Raw genomic sequence first — 24,482 nt, forward strand, 5'->3', positions numbered from 1 at the left:
CAGAAAGAAGTCCATCAGACTGACCTACTACATACTTTAAAAAAAAAACCATTCTTATGGTTGGCAAATCATATTTTTGCTGTGAATAACAAATCATAAATGGTAATGTTTCTCCCCCCCCCCCCTTTACCAGTATGTCACATGATTCCATCCGTGTCACTGCAACCTTTGAGTGTATATCTTGGTGCAAAAAGAAAGGTTGAAGATATTCAAGATGCAACCATAATCACAATCTTTCTGTGTTAAAAATGTGCTAATGATACTGAAACAAAATATAGAAATGGAAATTGAATGAGACATTGGAGGTTCCAGGAAAATATGTTAAGATTATTTTGCCTCCTTGTCCAATTCTCTATTGAAGTCATAAAACCCAGACACATTTCTCAATCCAGCCCAATTCAATGACCCCAATAATTGTTTGTTGGTTGATCTATTCCAGGGGGTCCTTATAATATGAAGGTTATGAACTTCAGTTACTAGTGTTCTTTCATTCTGCCGTGCATGCTGTATTGAAAAAATAAAACAGGAAATGCTGACTTATCCTGTGTGTTTACAGTAAACGTTTGAAATGTCTTCTGACTTGTATGATTGTGTATTTCCTCGCTGTTGATTATTGCATGTCAAGGGAGAATGGTTAATCATTGTGTTATATAGCATTGTCTATGCAACAATGTACTTCTATGATATTATTCTCTCTATATTATATACAATTCTCACACTCCCCTCCCTTCTCGGTCTCTCGCTCACACACACTCTCTTTCTCTATCTCTACCTTGTCCTTATCTTTATCTACAGACATATCTACCTACGTACGCACCAGTATAAGCATCTGCTTATCTCAAGACAGCTTTTAAGGTTAACATGTTTAAGAGGAAATCCATCCCCCCCCCCCCCAAAAAAAAAAAAATGACTCCAAAAGAAAGAGAGAACAAATCCCTACAGGACAATCTAAAAATGACAAAAATCAAATATGAAGGAATAGGGAAGATATGACATTTGGAAATTTCTTTTTTTTTCAGAAAACATTTCTTGACCAGATCTTTTGAATATTTAAATGAGTGAGTTGATGATGTCATGCCTTCACAATTGTTTTTTGCATGTATGTTATACAAGTAATGTATATGAAATTAAGGAAAAAAATATTTTAGCTAGTACATGTAAAAGCATATTCCTATACCAAAATATATCAGAAGTAAAATTTGTTCTTTTTATCTTGGGTGGTATTAAGGCAAGTTTTATATTTATACAGCTGAACATATTCTGTATAAAAATTACGAAATGGATTAAGAAATTGTGAGAGCATGATCGACGTCAAGTGGCTGATTTGAATTTTCATAATGACTGGTCACAAAGTATTTATGAAAAAAAATGTACATTTCAGAATGTCAGTTTCCTTATTCTTATCTGATTTTGATAGTTTTTGAATCGTTCTGCAGGGATTTCTTTTCTCTCTTATGAAATTAATAACATTTTGGAGTGGAATTCTTCTTTAAAAGCTTAAAATTGGTGGGATGCCAGTACAAGCACATTCCATATCTATTATCTCATCTATGCATATTCTGCATAAACACATACACACACAAATACAGTGCACTCCCGTTATAACGAAATGCTCGGGACCGGCGGTTTTCTTTCGTTATAACGAAATTTCGTTATAACCGAACAAATACAATATATAACGAAAACAAGGAAACCACGCATATACATCTGTATATCACATTATGTTTGCTGAATACTAATCGTACACTGGAAAGCTATGTGAAATGTGATGGGATAACTGTATTACAATAATAAACGCAAGTTCCACTCAGAAAGTGTGTGTGGCACAAGGAGCGAACACACAGTGGTGTGAAGCGTTCACCCATGCAGAGACGCTATAAATGCTTGTTCCGCTACGTATTTTCGAAAGCAATTCGCATTTCGTTATAACGGAGCACATTTCTTTTGTTTTTCTTTGTCTGTGGCACTCGGAAAAGACTTCGTTATAACGGAAATTTCGCTATAACCGTGTTCGTTATAAGCGAATTTTGTGCCATAGACTTTAATGGTGATAATTTTGGAACCAGAAGATTTACTTCGTTGTAACGAAATTTCGTTATAACCGTGTTCGTTGTAACGGGAGTGCACTGTAGGTGTATACATACACACAAATGGACACACAGACAACTTTATCATACCAGAAAAACATGGACACAGATAATGTCCTGATCTCTTTTTTATACTTTCGAACTGTAACAGTCAAACACTTTACAGGACACTGCAGACCTCACAAAATTTCAGCTGCATTGGCTGCTGTATAACACCAAGCACCTACCCAAGCAGTCTTTATGAGGCATGTGACAGTGCACTCCCATTACAACGAACACAGTTATAATGAAATTCCGGTTACAATGAAATAGCAATTAAGGCCCAAGGATCATCTGCTCTATGTGTTCTTATTGTTTATTTATTCGGATATAATGAAATTTCAATATAACGAAAGAAAACCGCCGGTCCCGAGGATTTTGTTATAATGAGAGTCCACGTACTGTAGCTCCTATTTAGCATCTGGGGAAACCCCCAGATATTATGTGTCCAAGGTTAGATGGTGTGTGGTGTCTCCATTATGAGTCGACTTCATGCTTGTTGAAAGTATTGGGAAGACATGTACAAAGTTAGGAATACTGTATATGTAATAGAAGTTTCAGTGTCACCATTGCTGAATAAGAAGGCCACAACTGTTGGCAATGTCACGGTAGAACCATACTTATACACTATAAAATTAAAAAATATATATGTATAAAGAGAATTCCACAAAATTAAATTTTTAATAACAAGTACACATTCCTTTTACTTGTAACTGACACATTAAAGGTAATACCATTCCCCCTGTCTTATGAAAGAGGTATGTCAAGTATTCTTTTATCATGCGAAAAAAAAGAAATTACATGTATGTTGGATTCTGTTATATCTTCTTTAAATCATTGTCCCACTGTGACATCACAATCGTTGTAGTCTTTTTATCCAGCAACAATAGCACGTGGATGCAACCCAAATTTAACATTGCATAACTTTTGAAAAGACCGTTTGGTTTTCTCAAACTTCACTGATGTGCACATCTACATACAGTGCAACAGGGTGTAGTATATTATGTAATCAGGCTAGACTCGGACCAGACAGGGTGTCTGAGCTCTGTCGGCCAGAGGGCTTAATATCACATCACTCGTATATCGGAGGGATTAAAGAGACAGGTGTCCTCACATCATGGTGGACCACCATACTGGTAGTAGCAATGTACCGACGTATTTATGACCAGGCAGTCCAGTGTTTTGGTCAGTCTGTCTCGAGCGTTGGCTGAATGCAGCTCTTCCAATAAAGTCAATCTCTCTCTTAACTCCGAGTGTGTCGATCGTGTTCTATTTGATTGTGCTCATAGCAGGTCACTTCACTGGCGACGAGGATATTTTTCGAATGCACCTATACATGTACTCTATAGGATGGCTCTCATCGGGAAAATTGAGGAGTTTCTGGAGGGGAGAGAGGAATGGTCGCAGTACGTCGAACGGCTGGACCTCTATTTTAAAGCCAATGACATTACATCTGAGGGAAAAAAGCAGGCGACACTGCTCACAGTCATTGGGCCTTCGTCATACAAATTGCTACGGAACCTGGTGGCCCCAACCAAGATGACATTCCGGACATATTGGCCTAAACGACGACTAAGCCCAACAACTATGAAGCTGCGGACTTATACCAACCACGAATTGGAAGTCGTGGGCATGGTCGAGGTGCACGTCGCTCACAATGGCCAGGTGAAAACGCTCCCGCTCATCGTGGTCAAAGAAGATGGTCCCAGCCTCCTTGGTAGAAGTTGGCTGCATGAGCTGAGGCTGGATTGGGCAAGTGTGCATAACATGAACGCCGCAGCCACAACCGACGTCAACGACATCCTGCAACGTCACGACGCGGTATTTCGTGAGGAATTGGGCAAGTTCACAAGTCTGCAAGCCACGCTTCACGTGAACAAGGATGCAGCGCCCCGCTTTTGCAAAGCACGGGTGATGCCTCGCAATACGGCATCGGCGCGGTGATCGCGCATCGCATGGAAGACGGGTCAGAAAAGCCGATTGCGTTCGCCTCGCGAACACTTGCGGAAGCCGAGAAGAAATATTCGCAAATCGAGAAGGAAGGTTTAGCTTGTGTGTTTGGGGTAACACGCTTCCATTCTTACCTGCATGGGCGCCACTTCACGCTCGTCACCGATCACAAGCCCCTCCTCGGCCTGTTCAACGAGGACCGCCCTATCCCTGCTCAAGCATCAGCTCGCATTCAGCGTTGGGCCCTCACTCTCGCGAGCTACGAGTATACACTCCGTTTCAAACCGACAGGATTACACGCTAATGCCGATGCTCTCAGTCGTCTACCACTCGCCGATGTGCCGCCCACGGTGCCGTTGCCGGCGGAAACAGTGCTCCTCCTCGACACGCTTGAATCATCGCCCATCACTACTGCCGACATTCGGAAGTGGACGCGCCGTGACCCGGTCTTGTCTCGCGTGTTAACCTACGTAGAGCGCGGTTGGCCTGAGCAGCGAGAGGACGTCGATGTCGACATGAAGCCGTATCATGTGCGCCGCGATGAGCTATCAATGCTAGATGAGTGTGTGCTCTGGGGAAATCGGGTGATCGTTCCTAGGCAGGGAAGGAAGCAAGTGTTGGAGACGCTCCACGCGGGACATCCAGGCGTGTCTCGGATGAAAAGTTTCGCGAGAGCGTTTGTGTGGTGGCCAAAAATGGATCACGACATCGAAAGTACATCGAAATCGTGTAGCAATTGCCAGGAAAATCAGCCAATGCCGGCACCCACACCGCTTCATCCATGGCAGTGGCCAAATCGTCCATGGTCACGCCTGCACATTGACCACGCTGGGCCGTTCATGGGGAAATATTTCCTCATCGTGGTCGATGCGTACTCCAAATGGCTTGAAGTGATCCCAGTTGGTTCGACGACGACAGCGTCGACAATAGCGAAGTTACGGCTACTTTTCGCAACGCACGGATTGCCAGATAAAGTAGTCTCCGACAATGGTCCCGCCTTCGCTAGCGCGGAGTTCAGCGTCTTCTTGAAGAAAAATGGAATCGCACACGCGAAGTCGGCCCCATATCACCCAGCGTCTAACGGCCTAGCAGAACGTGCCGTTCGCACATTCAAAGACGCGATGAAGCGCACGGGAGATAGTTCGTTGGAAACAAATATCGCGAGATTTCTTCTGCAATATCGCACAACTCCACACTCAACGACAGGAATCTCGCCCGCTGAAATGCTAATGGGTCGTCGTCTGACGACCGCACTCGATCGTTTGAGACCCGATATCGCGTCACGCGTGCATGATCGTCAGGAAAAGCAAAAGCTAATGCATGACAGCAGCTCGAAGTCGCGTACCTTTGCTGTGGGAGACAAAGTGTATGCCAAAAACTTCACCTCGAAATCTCCCAAGTGGTGGAGTGGAGAAATCGTTTCGCAGAATGGGCCGGTTTCATTCGAAGTCGCTATCGCCGACAACAGCGGTCGGGCAATTAAACGTCACGCGGACCACATTCGCAAGCGTTACAATTCTACGATATCGCCCTCGAGTGGCGGTACATCTCGACTGACGAATACCGCACGCGACATCACCAGCGATGAAGGACTAGATATCCAAGGAAGTGTAGACGCGACCGCGACGACCGACCCACCAGCGGAGCTACCACCCCCGGTCATGTCGCAGAACGACAGCGAGCTCCAACGGCAAGACCAGTTAGCGCCGAACCGTAAAACCTACCCGATCAGGCAGCGGAATCCACCTGACCGATATGGATTTCCATAATGCCGACAAACTTGGTAGATGACACTGTGTTATATCAGTTGAGTTGTTGTTGTTTTTTTTCTTTCCTTATGTGTTTTTTGTTGTCTGTATCCCTACACAGAAACGAAGAGTAATATCTAGGCATGCCTTCATTTATACTGTAAAAGTTCGGGGTAGTATAATCCCAAATGCAGCGAGTATGTTGAAAAATTTACTTGAAAATCGGCATTTCATGTCAAGTTCATGTTTGTTTTAACTTATTCGTCCATAGTCAGGAACATTGAAACATTAGAACAATGCCTTCAACCCCACCCCTTCGTTCTGGAATTCTGGGCGAGTTTATTGTCAAGGTGTACTTAATTGGCAACTACATTTTTGTACACAGTTTGGGGTTTTAGTTTCGTTGTGTGTATACATGTCGTGAGTGTGATGGTTTGGAAGTTATATTCTCTCCCTCATCATCTCTTCAGATGCTATGATTATTATCATTATTATTTGGTATGTTTCGTTCATTCACACAATTGTTAGGTGATGCTATCCTTATTTGGTTTGTTTGGGCAAATGTCTGACAATTTTGTTTTGTTTTGACTTTCTTCCGTATATTAATTTGGCATTGTTAATTCCAGGTCAGTTTAAAAGGGTGACCATATTTTGCATAATACATGTATTTTAATTCCAGGGGTATGCTGACCAAACTTTCTGTGTTTGTGAGGGTCGCAATGGTCACCATCATTTGACGATAGAGTATAGCTTAAGTGAACATGTGTCTCAAAGGACGCTAAGTCCATTGTACATTATGTAAATGTTAGTAACAAGCGTAGTCAAATGCTTGTTTATTTCCTGTGTTGTCATGCTCTTATTCACAACAACGACAATAAGGCCGCTTACACCCTATAAGCGAATAGTCCGTGCATGGCTGCTCATGTAGAATGTTGTCCTAGGAAACTTTGTTCATGTACTATCTGTTAATATGTTCTGAATGTTTCTTTTGTTTCTTTTTGCTTTGTTTCATGTTTGTAATGTCTAGGAAATGTACCCCATATTCTTTACCTGGTCGAATGATAAGTAATACCTATATAATGATAATATTTTGTGAGTTTTTTTTTTTGTGTGTGTTTTTCATTTAGTACTTTATTCAGGTTATTTGGCTATGTGAATGCAGTGTTAATGATATAACTGTTGAAGACTGACGTTTTCCAAGTTTTGCTAGCTCCTATAGAAACTCGTTCTATTTTGATGCAGTTGCAAGTTATCACTTTAATGGAGGTTGTAATCTAAGGGGGGAGGAATGTAGTATATTATGTAATCAGGCTAGACTCGGACCAGACAGGGTGTCTGAGCTCTGTCGGCCAGAGGGCTTAATATCACATCACTCGTATATCGGAGGGATTAAAGAGACAGGTGTCCTCACATCATGGTGGACCACCATACTGGTAGTAGCAATGTACCGACGTATTTATGACCAGGCAGTCCAGTGTTTTGGTCAGTCTGTCTCGAGCGTTGGCTGAATGCAGCTCTTCCAATAAAGTCAATCTCTCTCTTAACTCCGAGTGTGTCGATCGTGTTCTATTTGATTGTGCTCATAGCAGGTCACTTCACAGGGTATCTGCATTCACTGAATCCACACATATATTTAGGTAAAGTTGCTGTAAATTGCACTTCGTACGACTAGCTCTCTACTGAACCTTCAAGGAGTCAAAGCCATTTCAATGGGGTGTGCCGAAAAAGGTATCAACAGCATAATACAGCTTATAAAGACATAGACACACACACACACACACACACAAAAGGCATAATACAGCACCCATATGCAACATACTCTTGGAATAGCAAATGTTTGACTTGAGCAAAAAGGTCACAAATAACGTTTCTTGGGGGTTGTGATTACAATGTGACATTGCACTTTGAGTAATCTTTTATTTCATTTTCCATATGATGATACTTTTTGCAATACACCATTCATATATCAGTGTAAAAATGTTGATGGTGCATACAAACCAACTCCAGTATGAAAAATAGGTCTTGCAAGTATTCATTCATACAATAATTCAGGGCATGCTACTGCACATACCCCACATAATCATCTCTTGTAGCAAGATCTCTACTACTGATATATTTTGATGAAACTGGCATACGCTTGAATGTGATAAATCTGAAACGAAATATGGATATCCCATGTGGTACATACAGACGTACCACATCTTAGTTTTCATGTGTGCTCTGTTTCCTTTCATTTCTGATAATTTGCTAACAAGCTTAATTCTATTTATCCACTCCAATAGAAAACATGGTGAAATATTTACAGTCCGCTCCCATTATGAAACTCTCGTTTCAATGAATTGATAATTCAGCCGCTAAAATTATTATCTATATGTCTTTATATACTTAAATGTTCAGCTATGATGACATTTTCTATACAATGAAAGAAAACTGCCAGTTGCAAGGACTTCATTATAATGGGAGTTTCCTGTACCATATTTCATTCAGTATGGTCTTTTTGGGCGAGTAGCCTTTAAGCAAGAATAAACATCAAGCCAAGACTGTTTTTGATGATGTGCATGACCTTGGACCCGATTTGTTTCCTTGCTATCAACTCTGGAAACGGATGCAGTTCTTCTTTTAGACTTCAGACCAGTTTTGTACTTGCAGCAGTCACAAAAACCTACATTCACATTACGAAAAGGACACGAATTATGAAATATGACCCCATTCCCCTTCCCCTTTCCCATTACTAAATAACTTTGATAACTAGGAGAATATGTAGCCCTTTTCAATCATCCCAGAGTACTCACACAATATACTGCATATGCTAATCTCTGTTACATTCTGATGTACCTTGGTATTTGACAAATGAATGTATGATACTGTATAAACCTTGAAACTACCTCAATTTGAAATTTGTACACACAGCAGAAGTCAGAGTTGTCCTTATACAGGCAGCTCATTTGATCATTTTATAATTCTGATGTGCAGTGAATATAACATCTTCATTATACTCTCTGATGCCTCTACCACATGAAAACAGTTTAGATTTATCTTTCCACATCAGAAATACTTTACCATACTTGTGGTGCACACACACCTGCATGATTTCATGTTAAGCTGAGGAAGGTCCACTGATCACAGGTAGGCATCCATTTTTTCCAGGCTGAACAAACATTTCACTCAGCTACAAATGGGTTTGCATTCACAGCCATGCAAACTTAACATTACAGAAGGGGTAATATTGACATGTAAACAGCATGATACACGGGCCCAAGTTGAATATCATAGCTATGGATTGTCACGTTAAGGAAAAAAAAAAGAACTCGGGGCCAGTAAAATGTTTTGCACTCAACATTCACATTAGGAACTTCATTAGCCTCTACATTTCTCTGATATGATGGCATTTTAACTCACCTGCAGTCATTTATTAATTTTGCAGAAAATAAGCAATCCGGTGCTTGTAAGGTGCCATTGTTTGGGGGACTGCTGTATGAAGACAGTCATGCATAAAATTCAAACAGTTATTAACAGCAGAAGAAACTAGGCAAATTAACACACTAACACACAATCATCCATCTAAAGTTCAAACACTTCATTTGGCACACCATAGCCCAGGGTAGTGTCATATCCCGGGTTATGGCATTATGTAGCACCATCTCTCAGTAGCCCAAGGTACAGCACTAAAAGAAATTAAATAATGCAAAAATAATTCAAACAATATGGCAAAATTTAGTTGGAACCCCATGGAACCAAATAATATACCAAAACACTTGTTCAAATCTGTGAAAGTTACAAATTGCTAACAACCAAGTAACATGCTGACAGATAATTTGCTTTGTCTGAAAAAAAAGAAGAATGTAGAATACTTATTCAAAGAACATTACAAAGAACATTAAATGTGACTTCTCCCAATTATCCCTTTAAAAATTCAAAAGCCAATATTCATCACTAGCCAGTTTGTATTTCTGGCAATAGTCGCTTGCAAGCTCTTTAAAATGTAACAAAAGTCTGACATATTATCAATTGGCAATATATTTGTATATATATATATATATATATATATATATATATATATATATATATATATATATTCTTGATACTTTTTTTTTTTTTGGTTTATTTGTGGGTGGGACACTGGGCTCATGGATTAATACTTATGTGCTAGCAAAACAACAACCCTATATTCAGGTCGTCACGGCTGGTGGTTTTCTTTTAAATATCAAACCAAAACCCAGATGTTCTGGAATGCAGATGAGAGTACAAAAATTACACATTTTCATGCTATGCATATGTCAACATCTGAGTCAACACAGGATGTCAAAGCAGATATGATTCTTTCTTCATTTTCATTGAAGTTATCAATATAATCTGCATCTTACCATTTTTTTTTTTCATTTGCAAAAGGTTTTATTTTTTCATTTGCAAAAGGTTTTATTTTCTGTTTCAAAACATTACCTAATATAATTCAGCAACATCTCCAATCCACAGTTGGTACTCTGGATCTACATTTTGAATTGAACTACACATGCTTTCCCTCTCTTTCACTTTATAATAGCTGATTCTATCAACCTGGACAAATTAAAAGAGACAGTCATTTATTGTCCCTTTATGCTTGAGTTGAGGCTGATCCTGAAGGGAAGAAATCCATCCATTTGTTATAGATCCCTCCAATAACCTTCTCAAGCCACGAGAATAGAGTATCCACACTATCCTGGAAAAAAGGGATGAGCACGAAAACGAAAAATAACTCTTGTCAAACAAATTTACAAAGGAGCTTCATATCTTTCAAATGCACTGTGTCCTCAACACAATCATACATAACCCATGTACAGATTTGTAATAATAAAGCTTTTTGGACACAGAGGGGAAAATGTTAGTAAAGATGACAGCATAATGATAACAATATAAATGATGATAAAAAATAGCATTACTAACATGAATGAAATAATAATCATCATTATCATCTTTATGATACTACTTCAATTATCATTGAATAACAATAATGTGTAGAGTCCATAATTTTATTTCCAATGTAGCTCTTTATAGAGAGCACTGTGGCATAGTGGACAAGACTCATGACTCCCAATCAGGACTTCAGTCTGAATCCAGTCCCATGCTAAAGTCCTTGGACAAGATGTTTTACCCACAATGACCCTCTTCACCCAGGTGTATAAATGTGTACCTGGCAGCACTAGGGTAATAATAATGGCAAGGCCCTCTGGGAGAACAGTACTAATACTATTGAGGCTAACCCTGGAAAGAAAGGTCATATGATTATCATCATCATATAATTCCATGGACATATGCACACAAAACAGTGAAAAAAAACCCCAAAACAAACAAGCTTGATGATACATCAGAGGTTTTACTTCACAGGTGACATGTTACTTACAAACTTTGTAAAGGCAATTACCAGATTTTTAGCACAGTTTAGCATGCTTTTCACATGGTATCATCAAGTTTGAATTCACGATAGTTTCCAGTTCTCTGTTGTCTGAGTTCAGTGCTTGGAATATCCACACTAGTGGTTGGACAAACTTAGAAACAAATTCAATAGAAGAACATTTTCTCTTACCATGAAAGTGAAAGTATGTACAGCGTTTCTCAAAACCATCATGACTCCGATGAACCAGATCCATTACCTTTCTCCTCCTTTTTTTCATACTTTTTCGCAGTTTCCTTCAAAGTGCCAAACAAGTTTCCAACATCAGGAATCTGTAAGAAAAAAAAATACATGATAGAACTAAACTGAACTGAACTGAGCTAAACATGTTTAGCAAAATTAATACAGATATGGTTTGGTTTTATGGTCTATTTGAGAATCATGACTCATGCCAAGTAGGGCTGTATTGCTGATTACTTTGCAATAAATGGTGCAGTACATGGTGAAACTCAAGTAATTATGAATGTTTGCTAGGTACTGCATACGCTGAATATATCGCAAGTCGAATGCTATGCGCAAATTTAAAAACATGCAAATGCATTAAGGTTGATCCTGAAATGAATGTGACATGCACACAGACACTCCCATGCTCAATACTCCACAATTGCTAATTTATCTGTTCGCAAAATTACCGGGAAATCCCAATTCGAGAAAAATCAGGCTCACTAAATATGTGGCGTATACAGTACTTTCAAACATCATGTGCCTACATTTTTGTTTGGAGACCTTTTTTGTCATAAGAAGTCAAAAATGACTTTACCACCTGCATGCAATCTCCATCTATGTACTTACTACTAGGAAGTACCGGTAACACAAAATAATTTGAGACATGCTTGTCTGTATTACAGCAAAATGGATGCATGGACACCAGATTGTTCTTACATTATAATGCTGTGAAAGATACACGCCAAACACAGTTCCTGATGCGAACCCAACCTGAAAGATTAAAGAAAAATCAAGAGAGAAAAGACAAATTGTCATATGTTATGCATTACAAGTAGACTAGAAAGGCAGAGAGCTAAATGTAGTTATAGAGAACATACAAAATGTAACTCAAAGCTGCTGCATATAGCATTTTTGTCACAACATAACACAAACATCCATACCAACTGAAGTTAAAGCACACAACTAGCAAACAGTTAGAGGATCTACGCTTGACACTCCCAGGTTACTTGCTATTACAATCTTGTAACTTTGTTGTGAATGTTGGTTAATTATCTGCTTATTCAACTTGAAAGAAATTGAAGATTGAGATATGATGAAACTATCAAAATTAGAAAAATGACAAAGTTTGTACATTAACTTTAAAGGCACATGGTCCCGGTGGTTTAGTCGAATGCGTACGCGGGCGCACGGCGCTAGTTTCCTATAGAGACCGACACTATCGACTCCTCATTAGCGCTTACACTGTGACCCATTTCCCCGAGTCTGAAGAAGTCTGATCCACTGTAACTGTTAGTCAGTGGTCCGATCACAGTTCGGCTCATGATTCGGCTGAGGGGGATGACAGCAGTAGCAAACTTCTTTTGTGATGTCATATAAGCACATATGCATGCACCCTGGCATTACTACAGACTGCATGATGCACAGAGAAGACAACGAAGGCAACGTTACCTAGCAACATCTACACGCTTTTACTATTGATGACAGCTCAACTTCGGCAATCTCCATATCAATGCTAACGGTGATCGGCAGTAACTACACTACCGGGACTGTGCGCCTTTCTAAGATCAGTGGCGGATCTAGGGGGCTTAGGGGTCCTCCCCCCCCCCCCCCCCTTGGGCTCTTTATTGTTTTGTTGTTCTTTGTTTTTATTTTGGGTGCATGGCCCAGGGGGCTTACCCCTCTCCACGACACAGACGCAATTTAAGCTCTGTGAGTGTGAGTGTGTATTACCGTTAGATTCTAACTTTTAAAGACAGAATAAACTGACCAGAAAGAATATATTTATTATTAGTGGAAAAATGAGCAATGAAAATGGGGTTCCATCAGGATTCGAACCTGAGACCTCCGGAATGCTACCCCGGTGCTCTTCCGACTGAGCTATTGAAAGCCCTAGTTCAGTGTTCGTCCCAGAAACCCTTAATTCTCAATGCTCGGATGGTCAGAAGCTATAGCAGTGTGTTTGTGTGTGACACACACGTGCACACTTAAACCTGGCATAAACCCGAAGGATAATTCAACTTGGGGATAAATGCGAGGGATCACCAAAGTGATGCAGCTTTTTGAGTATGTAACAAATAAAGACAGAATAGAATTAACTTAAGGGTTTCTGGGACGAACACTGAACTAGGGCTTTCTATGACTATAGCTCAGTCGGTAGAACACCGGGCTAGCATTCCGGAGGTCTCGGGTTCGAATACCGATGGAATCCCATTTTCTTTGCTCATTTTTCCACTAATAATCTAGATTCTAACTTTAACGTAAGATGCCATCAGATCAGGGTGGCATCACTATTACTACTGTACTTGTGTTGTGAGAATTGTAAATGTGAGACTGAGTTAAGAGCATACAAAAAGACATTGGGGGTAAGGGTATCAGTATTCAGTCAGCTACCGGTATTCGGTCACTTATCACTTGTCACCAGCCAGTGAGTAAGTTCAACTGTCTCAGCACACACAGATCACATCAATTCACATACTTGCACACCCATTCACAACAGGAAACTCCCTTAGCCCCTCCAAAAATCCATCCAAAATCCCAAATTTTACTGTCAAAAGTGCAGAATCGGCGCTACTTTCCAAATGCGCGCGCGAATTGAGCCCAGTTTTGATAGTACGGGTCGCCGAAAAAGCGCTAAAAATCGACAAAATACGCTGTTCTCTTGTGCGATTTTTTGCTTATTGCAAGCTTGGAGTGTGATGGTATCCTCAAAAACGCAAAAGAAAAACAAAATTTTCGTACGTGCAGATACACAGTGTCTCAATGTAAAATTACAAGCTATTAAGGGTTGAATGCCATTGCTGATTCCCCAGTATTCAGTCACCAACGCAACAGGTGCCGTAACGTCACCGATGCAATTTTGCGCCAACGAGGTAGTGCGCAGCACATTTTTCAGCTGCCTAGAACACGCATTGACTTTGAACACGCATATCGTGGAGTGACCGAATACTGGTTGCGGTGACCGTATTCTGGGGAATTTTCAAGGTGATAATCTGATATATTTGGGGATTTTGTGAAATTCTGTGTGATATTTAACAAAATGAAAATTGAGATTAAAGAAATTTGATATATTTCACATACATTGCTGTAGATATGATGTATGTATGAATTATTTTGATTTGAAAAATATTGCAAAAAAGCTCAAGACAAGTGACCGAATACTGCTGGGGTTGTTACCCTGTAGTATACTTGGGTGACCCGCACCTCGTCATAGTTAATGTTTGCGCATGTTTGAATCACATTTCGCCACTGAAATTCTTTGAAATCCAACTCACATACACGAAAAATGCTGAAAATTCCAATGGAATCACAAGTTCACTGATCAATATCGAAAATTTGCTGCAATCGTCGTCAAACGCGAACGATGCGAAAAAGTTGCGCGCTAAGGAAGGGGCCCGCAACTCGTCACCCGCGCTCCCATAGACAAAGCACGTAAAAGACGTGTGCGGGTGACCGTGATGCTCCCATAGACATACATGTAAAAGATGCGTGCGGGGACAGTGGTGATACTTATAACACGTATTCCGATTAAATTTCAGATTTTCGCGAAAAACTGTTCGGTTTTCACCACAATTTGCTTGGTTGTGGTAGCCCTGCCAAGTTTCAAGTGTACTGAACACAGTCCCGGGCATAAATTTTTGTTTAGTGTGCTTAAAACAATTTTAAGCGGGGTGACGGTATTCGGGCCCCTGACGAGGTGCGGGCACTTCACTAGGCTGTAGCTGTACGTAAACAGCTGTAGCGTCGTATGCATAACGTAGCTTTCGGGATTAAATCTAGAGTAACTGCGTCAGTAAGCGGCCATGCAGCCGTTTGCGGCAGGTACAACATACACGGTAATATACCGCTAAACACAGCATTGCACTGTTACATGCACACTACATGTACACATACACTAACACACTAGCAATCAACAAAAACCAACCGATAAAATGGGCACGATCTCTGACGAAAGTGAAATTTTCTCACCTAAATGACAACATATCGCATCCAAAATAAAATTTTCGGTACTTCTTAACTTAACAATTAAAGGTACATGGTCCCCGTGTTTTAGTCAAATGCGTACGCGGGCGCACGGCGCAAGTTTCCTATAGAGACCTACGCTATCGACTTCTCTTTGGCGCTTACGCTTTGGCCCACTTTCCCGAGTCCGAAGAAGTCCGATTCACTGTAGTCAGTGGTCCGATCACAGTTCGGCTCATGATTCGGCTGAGGGGGATGACAGCTTTAGCAAACTTCTTTTGTGATGTCATAATAACAAGCACATATGCACGCACCCTGGCATTACTACAGACTGTGCGATGCGCAGAGAAGACAACAAAGGCAACGTTACTTAGCAACACCTACACACTTTACTCCTGATGACAGCTCTACTTCGGTAATCTTCGTATCAATGCTAACGGTGATCGGCAGTATCATCAACAGCGCCATCTACACTACTGGGACTATGCCCCTTTAAGAAATAATGGTCCAAGAAACTTGATTTTTTTGTCGTTTTCCCGATGCTCATGGATTTTGAAAACATATCCTCACATAAAATAGAACTTTCGCGAGCCGATGTGGGCCGCCATTTTTGTTCGGAAAGTGGATGTTACCATCGAAAAAATTCAGAAAAACACGAGAAAGACATCAACAACACCGCCAGAATTGTGATCTTGTTTGCGGCCAATGTATGTGCGCCCGCTATTTTCACGTGCTTTCGCGATGGGAATTGGCGCTTACGCAATGTTCAGGAGACATGTGAAGGCGTTCAGCTAAAGAGCGCGGAGCACGCGCGTATTGCATAGGGATTGTACATCGTGCCGCAAGCAGAAATACTACGTCGCATATTGCCCTTATCGCAGAGACTCCAACTCTCCCGTTTTCGACGGGAGATCTCCCGCCGAAAACCCATTTTTGCAAAATCTCCCGTTCTCCCGTTTGAGATTTAATTTCTCCCGTCCTGGCTCTTTGTCTTCCGTTGGAAAGGATTTCTTACATGTTTCTATCGTATGTTGAAAAAAATAAGCCTTAGATAGCACCAGAGAGCATCTAGAACCCTGGGAATTTCGCGCTTCGCACACATCAACTTTGAGTCTCCCGTTTGCTAGGGGTTTCAGGCGGGAGAATCTCCAGATCAGAAGGTACTTTGGGTTGGAGTCTCTGTTATCGGCGAAAATTGTGCCGGGTTTTGCCCTGGTAAATAATGAAAACTGCGTTGGTCAATGGTAAATTTCTTTCATGAAAACAATTGCATTAATGAATAATCTTGTCTATGATATATGAAATGGTTGAAAATGATTTGCCTGATTTGTTTACAAGTTGGAAAAACCCTTAACAATGCTTAAACTGCCGCAAACGGGATATTTTACTCTACTCGTCTTTTATTTTCTCATTTTCTTTCAGTTAATTCCGAGTCGTGTATATCAGTTCGGGAAACCCACTCACAAGGGGGGCCCCTCCTTATAAGTAACCCGTCCCCCTTATAAGTAACCCCGTCCCCCTTATAAGTAACCCCCGGGGCACCCCTTATAAGGAGTCTCCACGCTTTTTTGCAATGCAACGCGAAAATGAAAGGACTGCGGCAATTCGATTGATTATGTCCATAAAGCTTCACAAGTTTCCTAGTTACTCACGAAATTTGAGCAAAATCGGTTTGAGGCATCATATCTAAAATCATGGATTTAAATGCGATGTCAAACGACCCATGCGAATGCTGAAATGCGAGCGATTACTGGCGCGAGTGTCGCCAGGCGCGGCGGCGCGGCAATGCTTGAGTGCAGACGTGGCGACTGAGTGGCAGACTCAGTCGCCACGTCTGCACTCAAGCATTGCCGCGCCGCCGCGCCTGGCGACACTCGCGCCAGTAATCGCTCGCATTTCAGCATTCGCATGGGTCGTTTGACATCGCATTTAAATCCATGATTTTAGATATGATGCCTCAAACCGATTTTGCTCAAATTTCGTGAGTAACTAGGAAACTTGTGAAGCTTTATGGACATAATCAAGCGAATTGCCGCAGTCCTTTCATTTTCGCGTTGCATTGCAAAAAAGCGTGGAGACTCCTTATAAGGGGTGCCCCGGGGGTTACTTATAAGGGGGACGGGTTACTTATAAGGAGGGACCCCCCTTGTGAGTGGGTTTCCCGAACTGATATGGTTTTCGTCCCCCAAATCCTCAAATAAGTGGAAATGTGGGCCTTCTCCCCGAGGGCCCTGCGCCCCGAGTACCAACCCCGAGCCCAATCAATCGACAATCCAGTCCCACACAATAATATTTGTGTTACTTATTTAAATTTACCATGTTGAACAGACTGTCTGTAAATAGCTAGAACTAGACTAGACGTGTAAAAAGTTTTATGTAGGAATCTAGGACCTACTAGAGTCTAGTACCGGTACGTATCTAGAAGAAGAGAAGAAGAGAAGACAGATATTACCAAAAACCCGAATGCCATGGCTGAACGTCACGATACAGAGAGTTGGTAGTGTATATTCTAGTTGTCCACGGTGCTTTCTGGCCTAAAATCCCCGCTGTTGTTCCCGATCCCTGGCTGTTGCATAATACCACCGCGTACAGTTTGTACGTACAAAGTGTGTACTAGGTGAGGGGACCTTGGTGAGCAGTGCAACCAAAGAGATTATACCTATAGAGTAAGTAGTCGCCATACGCGTGCGTACAAATAGTGCGTCCAAAATTGAAGAGGGAGCGCACACTCAGCTCCTGGCACTGGATCTAAGTCTACGTTCAAGTCATATCTTCTCATATCATATCTGGAATGATATGTTATTCTTCATTACACATTTTCATTTTCAGAATCTCAATGTGTTTATTTGTTTGAATATTAGTTTTTACGATGGTATCATATCATTTGAACCATTTGGTAGAGTCCAGACCTTTTTGTTGTTCGCAAAATAAAGAGTGGGAACTTGGGTGTAGACTAGACAGTACTTGAGCATTATGACGTTTGTTTCGCGTACATTCCCACTCAAGCCATAAAATCAAACAACCTCAGCACCATTATGACGCTTAAACATGACCATTGTGACGTCACAATAAAACAACGCAAGGTCACTGCGCCGAATATTCAAGTCGAGCGCATTAAACAGTGCGCTGCCAGGATCCGTGCAATGGCGGCTCCCACAACGGGAAATGGCAGCTCCCTCGCGCGGCTGCCTCCCCACTGGACTACGCCCTCTTGTGTTATAATCTCTTTGAGTGCAACACAGACGAATGCGTGCGATCGTGATCTGTGTGGATTGTTGAACTTGCAGAATATTTTCTGGATATCAATCGTGGCATTGCCAATTTGATAAACAGAGTACATCATAGGTAACACTGAAAGTACTTAGTATTATGTAGATTATACACTGTATTAGTATTATTGTGACTATCTCTGATATAGGGTGATAATTAATTTGACCACTTTCATTGACAGATCTCATCCATTCAGTGAGACATTCATCGCTCCTTCACGAAAACACTCAAACTTGGAAAATAAATCTCATTGTTCATGTGCTCAGTCATGCATGATATTTGTCAAAATAATTAAGTATCGATTGAAAGAAGAAGAGTCCCCTTTCCTCACACAAGCAACATTGACAATTATGAAATAGTAGCCCTGCAAATACCTTTTTTATACAGTGCAGAGACATCTCGACCTATCCCCCCCACCCCATTGCCCCCCCCCCCCCCAATTCAGGTTGTTATCACTTGTGGCACATTATGCGCGTTCCTTTTTTTGTGGGGGGGGGAGGGGTATATATGACACTCGGTATAGAAGGGGCTTCATTCGGGGGGATCCATATTTAGATTGGGGTCTACTAAGGATTTTTTTCCAAGATGTATTTTTGATTTTGGATAGTTTTAAAATGTTCCCCCAACAACCCAGTGTATGAATAGGGTCTTGAATAGGGTGAGTTACACCCCCCCCCCCGAAAAATTCCTAAATTGGGGTTGTGCCGCGGCTTACTATGCATTTTGCTGCAAAGCATGTCAGCTGGCCTTCTTTTCGTAGGGAAGTATTTTCTCTGGTATTATTCAGCACGAGAAAGTCCCTGAATAATATTCCTCTCCATATTCATGAGTGCTGACATTGTTTACAAAGTTACTTTTGCACCTTGGCACTCTTCCCTAGCTAATTTCAGGGGGTAATTTTGTTAGCTTCCAAAAACCTCTTCAAAAATCCTGCGATGTAAGGGGTTCAAAATCAACACATTGCCATCCTTAAAGGGGGTAAAAGATACTGGAACAAGCATATCTATATGTGTATAATAGTTAACCTCTTTCACTGGGGCTATATGATTAGTATACGGGTTATACTCACTATATCTATAGTATACTCATGTTATTAATACAATTGAAGGTATATACCCACTTTGGTATAGCGATCGGGAACAGGCTTGTAATAGGGCCTATGACACTCCCGAGGGTGTTTGGATTGTTTTGAAGGTATCAAATGCGAGTGTTGGTAATTATAAATGCCCGAACAAAATAATGTGCATTATTTGTGTTTGTAAACTGATGAGCTAGATCCTTGTAGTTTTATAAGATTCTATTATATAGCAGCAATTTTGCAAGTAATGAAACAGCAGGCCCAGTGTTATTCATTGCAACGAAAAGTGCTATAAATGAACCATCATTATACTTTACTGTTATCTGTCAAGAACAATAATGTAAGCAATGAAAAGAATTTATTAGATATCAAAACTGGCCATATGTATATATATATATATATATATATATATATATATATATATATATATATATATATATATATGTTGTATATTATAATGTATAAAATCACACACTACTCCACAGTTGATAAAGTGTTTAGAAATTATTACTATCAGGCCTATGGCTACCACCAACAATTACTAATATAGACAGAAAACTCTGTCTGTTCGATGGAGTCTTTTAACATTTTCTACTTAGGACCAAAACTTTGGAACACATTGGCACGAGAAATGCGTGAACAAAGCAAAAGATCTACATTTCGTAAATGCCTTGTAGATTTCCTACTCTGATAGATATTATACTGTAACAAGTATGATTAGTTTTCTATGTTAGAAAATGAATGATGTACATTGTATAAATATTAACAGCCATTTCAACTAACCATGCAATAATTTTTTCTTTTGTGTTTAGCTTTTTAGTATGAAGATCAAGGTGACCAATCTCGACTAGCACTTGTGCTAACTTTTGGTTCCCTTGTTAACAACAACTTTGTAGAATTATGCTACACGTATCATATCTAAACATAAATCTCAAATGTCATCCTTTAATTATGTATTGTAAAGGAGTAATAGATAAGTATTTTTTTTCACATATGTATGTAATTATACAATAATGTTATGATTGAAAATGTACATGCTCAATTGTTGTTGCTAATAAAAACTTCAAACTTCAAACTTCAAACTTCTACTTTGATGGATGGATAGATCCCTGGAAGCCAGTTTTACAATCTTCGTGGGACAGAATTATCCTGGCGATAATGGAGACTGAAATTTATTTCTATCATTATTCATAGCCGTGGTATATAGGCTATATACCCATGGCCGGCGCAGCCGTGGGTGCCGTGGGGGCCCGGGCCCCCACACTTTTTGTGCACCATACAAAGGCTAAGGTGTCACCACTTTGGGCCCACACTTTTTTTAACCCGGAAGTAGGTAAGTGGCACTAAAATAGAAATAGATAGGGATCTTGAAGCATGGTAGCGGTATGTGTTTTCTCTGAAGACCTTTTTTTTTTTTTTTTTTGCTTGTTAGCTCATGAAACCCGGAAGTGGGCCCCCACACTTTTGAAAACCGCTGCGCCGCCCCTAAACATGAATTACCTACTCAAAGGTGATAATGAATTTGACCGACCTGCAACACTGTTACAGGTAATCATTCCAGGAAAAGAAACTGAAATAAAACACATAACACACAATTTCTGCCTTTAATGAATATAAATGATAACCTCGGCATCTGTATGGATTTTTGAAGTACACGTATAATGTTTATACTTGTTTGGAAAAAATATAGTGAAGCTGAATCATATAGGCTCAATGTATGGGTTGATGAGATCAGGGCCCCGTATGAGATACTTTTATATTTCTTATGAAAAGGTTAGTCTTACATTTATGTATTTTCAAGTTAATCCCCAATGCCTTGTAAAGTGACTTGGGACAATGAGTATAATAATTAACACTATGACTATCTGTACGTCTATACATGGGAACCATTTATTGCGATCACTATCATCAGCAATGCGTTGTGTCTCATCAGTTTCTCCGCCTGGAGTTGTGCCGTTTACTTCAATCGTTCTCGCCGACAGGTTAGTTTTGTTTTCACACAGTGGATAGGCATTCATCGGTGTAGCCATACGGACCCTTGATAGTGTACGAGAAAAATATTGGATTGCGGTCCATAGCGACAGAACATGGCGACCAGTGCCCTTACTGAGGTGAATGCGACTTGATCCTTCTCCAACGTAAGTGCCCTTCTCCAACCCCAGACGTAATATATGGGCAAGTACATGTCTGGTAAGTTTAATTTGCATTTAGACTGATGAATTTATGCTTTACAGGAAGCAAGAAGATCTCATAAATGTGGTATCATTATCAACAAACGTTGCGTCTTCTATTTCCAACTCAACAGAGACGAACGTTTGTATACGGCGCGGCGCGGCGGTCCCACTGCATTGCACTGTGTGTATGCCATGAATAAGGCACTGCATCGATCTGCATCTGCGCTCACTCCCCTGGCCCTGCACTGTCTGGCACTGATACTCGCTGTGTGTGGTGATGATGATGGGACTGAGAGTAGCTACTTCACAAGCTAGATCTAGTAACCTACCAGTAAAGAGACAAAGTCCAGTTGGGTGTCCAACACATCGACACCCTAATAATGTTTTTCTATTTGATAGATAAAATAGATTACTTTGTTGGCCAAATCGTGATATCGTTCCCCTTTCGTTCTTCGTCGTGTGCATCTCCACTACGCACTATGCACTATTAATGTTAGTTTATGCAAAGACAAAGTCCATGCCGGTCCATGGCATGGAGGTTGAAAGAAGTCCCCGGCTATCCCTATGACGAAATGAATGACGGTGAATGGAGTGGGGACCTACAACTTTTCGTGATAATGGCAATACTTAAGTTAGATATCTCACAATTTGCCTGAAATTTTACTCACATGTAAAGAAAATAGTTTCTAGGGCCTAGAATTCATAAATAAGCGCGCATTAAAAATGCGCTTTGCGGTAGAATACATAACGTTACATGCTTCCAAGATAACAGCTTTGAAAAGAGGTGTCCACTGTCGAACGCGTGGGTTGTTATTTTTTTTTATGCACTCAGCTCAGTTGCGCTGTAATTTTGAAACTCTCGATTGACAATACGTGGGAAATGCACTTGATGCTTTTCCAATAAAATGGTGCATTTATAATCTACGATGGATCGTTGTTGATCTTGTTTACTGTTATCGGGTTTTTCAGTAAATATTTGGGCGTCTTCAAATCCCCAGTGAAGAATGCAAAACCATCCCCATCGCCCATAGTCTCATGCGTGAAAGTTTGTTCTCTATGCCCAATGCTATATAGTGTCAAGAGCCGGTATTAGAGGGGTGTCAGTTTCAATGCATACAGTTTCGATTATATGCTGATATGTAGTCCAGTTGTATGATTTTCTATTTTACACAAATGTCCCTCAAACTTACACCAATCTTTTGATTGTGTCTAGATCCTATTGCAACTTTTTAATGGTTATCTTTTACCTCGTAAAAATTTCACTTTTCATTCTGATTACAACATGTTCAAAGATGTCTGTTAAAAAAAAAAAGAATTCTAAATTGGAATGTGCATGATTTGTATCTTTTCAGTTTCTTCCTGTGTATGTGTTTACCTTACAGAGTTTCCCTGTGTGACGGCTTCAAAATGGACACAAAACTTTGGAGGGAAATCATAGAAATGAGATGCAAGCAGCTAGATGAGAAAATATCAAGCCTATAAGCTTCCTCCCAACATTTTCACATTCCAAAAGAGACAGTGACTGTTGTGGTCTGAGCAAGAGCAATGTCTGATGTTGTTGCGCGAATCCTGAAGGAGCGCCAGCGAAGGCCGGGCCAGCTGGAGACGGAGACAAAGGGCCAGTTCTTTTGGCGAGTTCTCCGCGAATCGATCCGTGACACCACCAAGTTAGTCAACAATGCAGACAACAAAAACATACACATAGGCCATGGAGTGCACCATACGCGGAAGATCAACCATCTGGAGCCGATCACGGATGTTATCTTCAATCCACAGACAGAGGTAATTCTGTTCTTCATCTCAACTCAATATGTGTGATTTACAAGTTTACCTTGGACACGATTAATTTTTGTAAAAGTCTCCTAGAGATCTTGATTGATCTCTCAAAGATCTCGGGGAGTATGTCAGATGATCGCTTAGTAGTCATGATTGGGCTCATTGGGAACATTCGGCAATCTCCAAAGTCCCGCAGACGTTGATGAGAAATTTGCTGGAAAATTAATTTTTCGTCTTTCAATGATATTTCAAATGTTTGTATTAGCCATTCCACGTAGACACTATATTCATGTTGTCTCAGGGGTCTTGCTAAGTTGTGGTCTCTTAGTGGTCTTTTAAAGGTCTCCATTATGGGAAATGGGGGCTATGTGGCATTTGATGGGTGATGAACACTGAGTGAAGACCATGAGTGTCTTGAGGTAAACTGTGTCTGCATCAGCAGCTTAGGGGTTTTCTAGGAATAGCCTAACAAGCATGGACTAGACACTAGAAAATTTTTCTCTGCTTGTCATTGTTTATCAACTTTGTGAGCGTAGAGGGTCAATGTCATTGCATTTGTTGTTGCTTTTTTTAATTGATGTTTTGAAAGGAGAAAGGTGTTTTTATTGATTGATCAACCAAACTTTTCTTCACTTGTATAAAATGCATGTTGATGTGACAATTTCTTGTGACTTGATAGATCTACCACTCACTCATCAGACTCATATTTGAAGAGTTTTTAACCAAAATGCACTAAATCCATTGAAAAACAATAGATTTAGCACCTTTTGGAAGCAAGCTCTTCATTTATTGGAATTAGTGATTTTT

At 40.5% G+C, this 24,482-nt stretch overlaps 1 protein-coding gene and 1 long non-coding RNA gene across 2 annotated transcripts in view; one reads left to right on the forward strand and one right to left on the reverse strand.

Annotated features, from left to right (window-relative positions):
• Nucleotides 1-10,343: 10,343 nt before the first annotated feature.
• LOC139736232 (uncharacterized) lies at nucleotides 10,344-17,945 on the reverse strand. Its single transcript, XR_011711243.1, has 4 exons — nucleotides 17,830-17,945; nucleotides 12,135-12,188; nucleotides 11,385-11,524; nucleotides 10,344-10,520 (listed from the first exon to the last, which is right to left on the reverse strand). It is a non-coding gene; the product is annotated as an uncharacterized lncRNA (long non-coding RNA).
• A 3,870-nt stretch (nucleotides 17,946-21,815) lies between these two features.
• LOC139736233 (uncharacterized) overlaps nucleotides 21,816-24,482 on the forward strand; it is a 51,187-nt gene continuing 48,520 nt past the window's right edge. The window contains exons 1-2 of the mRNA XM_071646965.1: nucleotides 21,816-21,915; nucleotides 23,282-23,681. Coding sequence (XP_071503066.1) covers nucleotides 23,445-23,681 — 237 coding nt within the window. The 5' untranslated portion in view covers nucleotides 21,816-21,915; nucleotides 23,282-23,444. The remainder of the gene's footprint in view (nucleotides 21,916-23,281; nucleotides 23,682-24,482) is intronic.

This window comes from Diadema antillarum, unplaced genomic scaffold (genome assembly GCF_040938485.1).
Source record: "Diadema antillarum isolate AM-2024a unplaced genomic scaffold, OU_Dant_1.0 seq00000633_RagTag, whole genome shotgun sequence".
Taxonomy (NCBI): Eukaryota; Metazoa; Echinodermata; class Echinoidea; order Diadematoida; family Diadematidae; genus Diadema; species Diadema antillarum.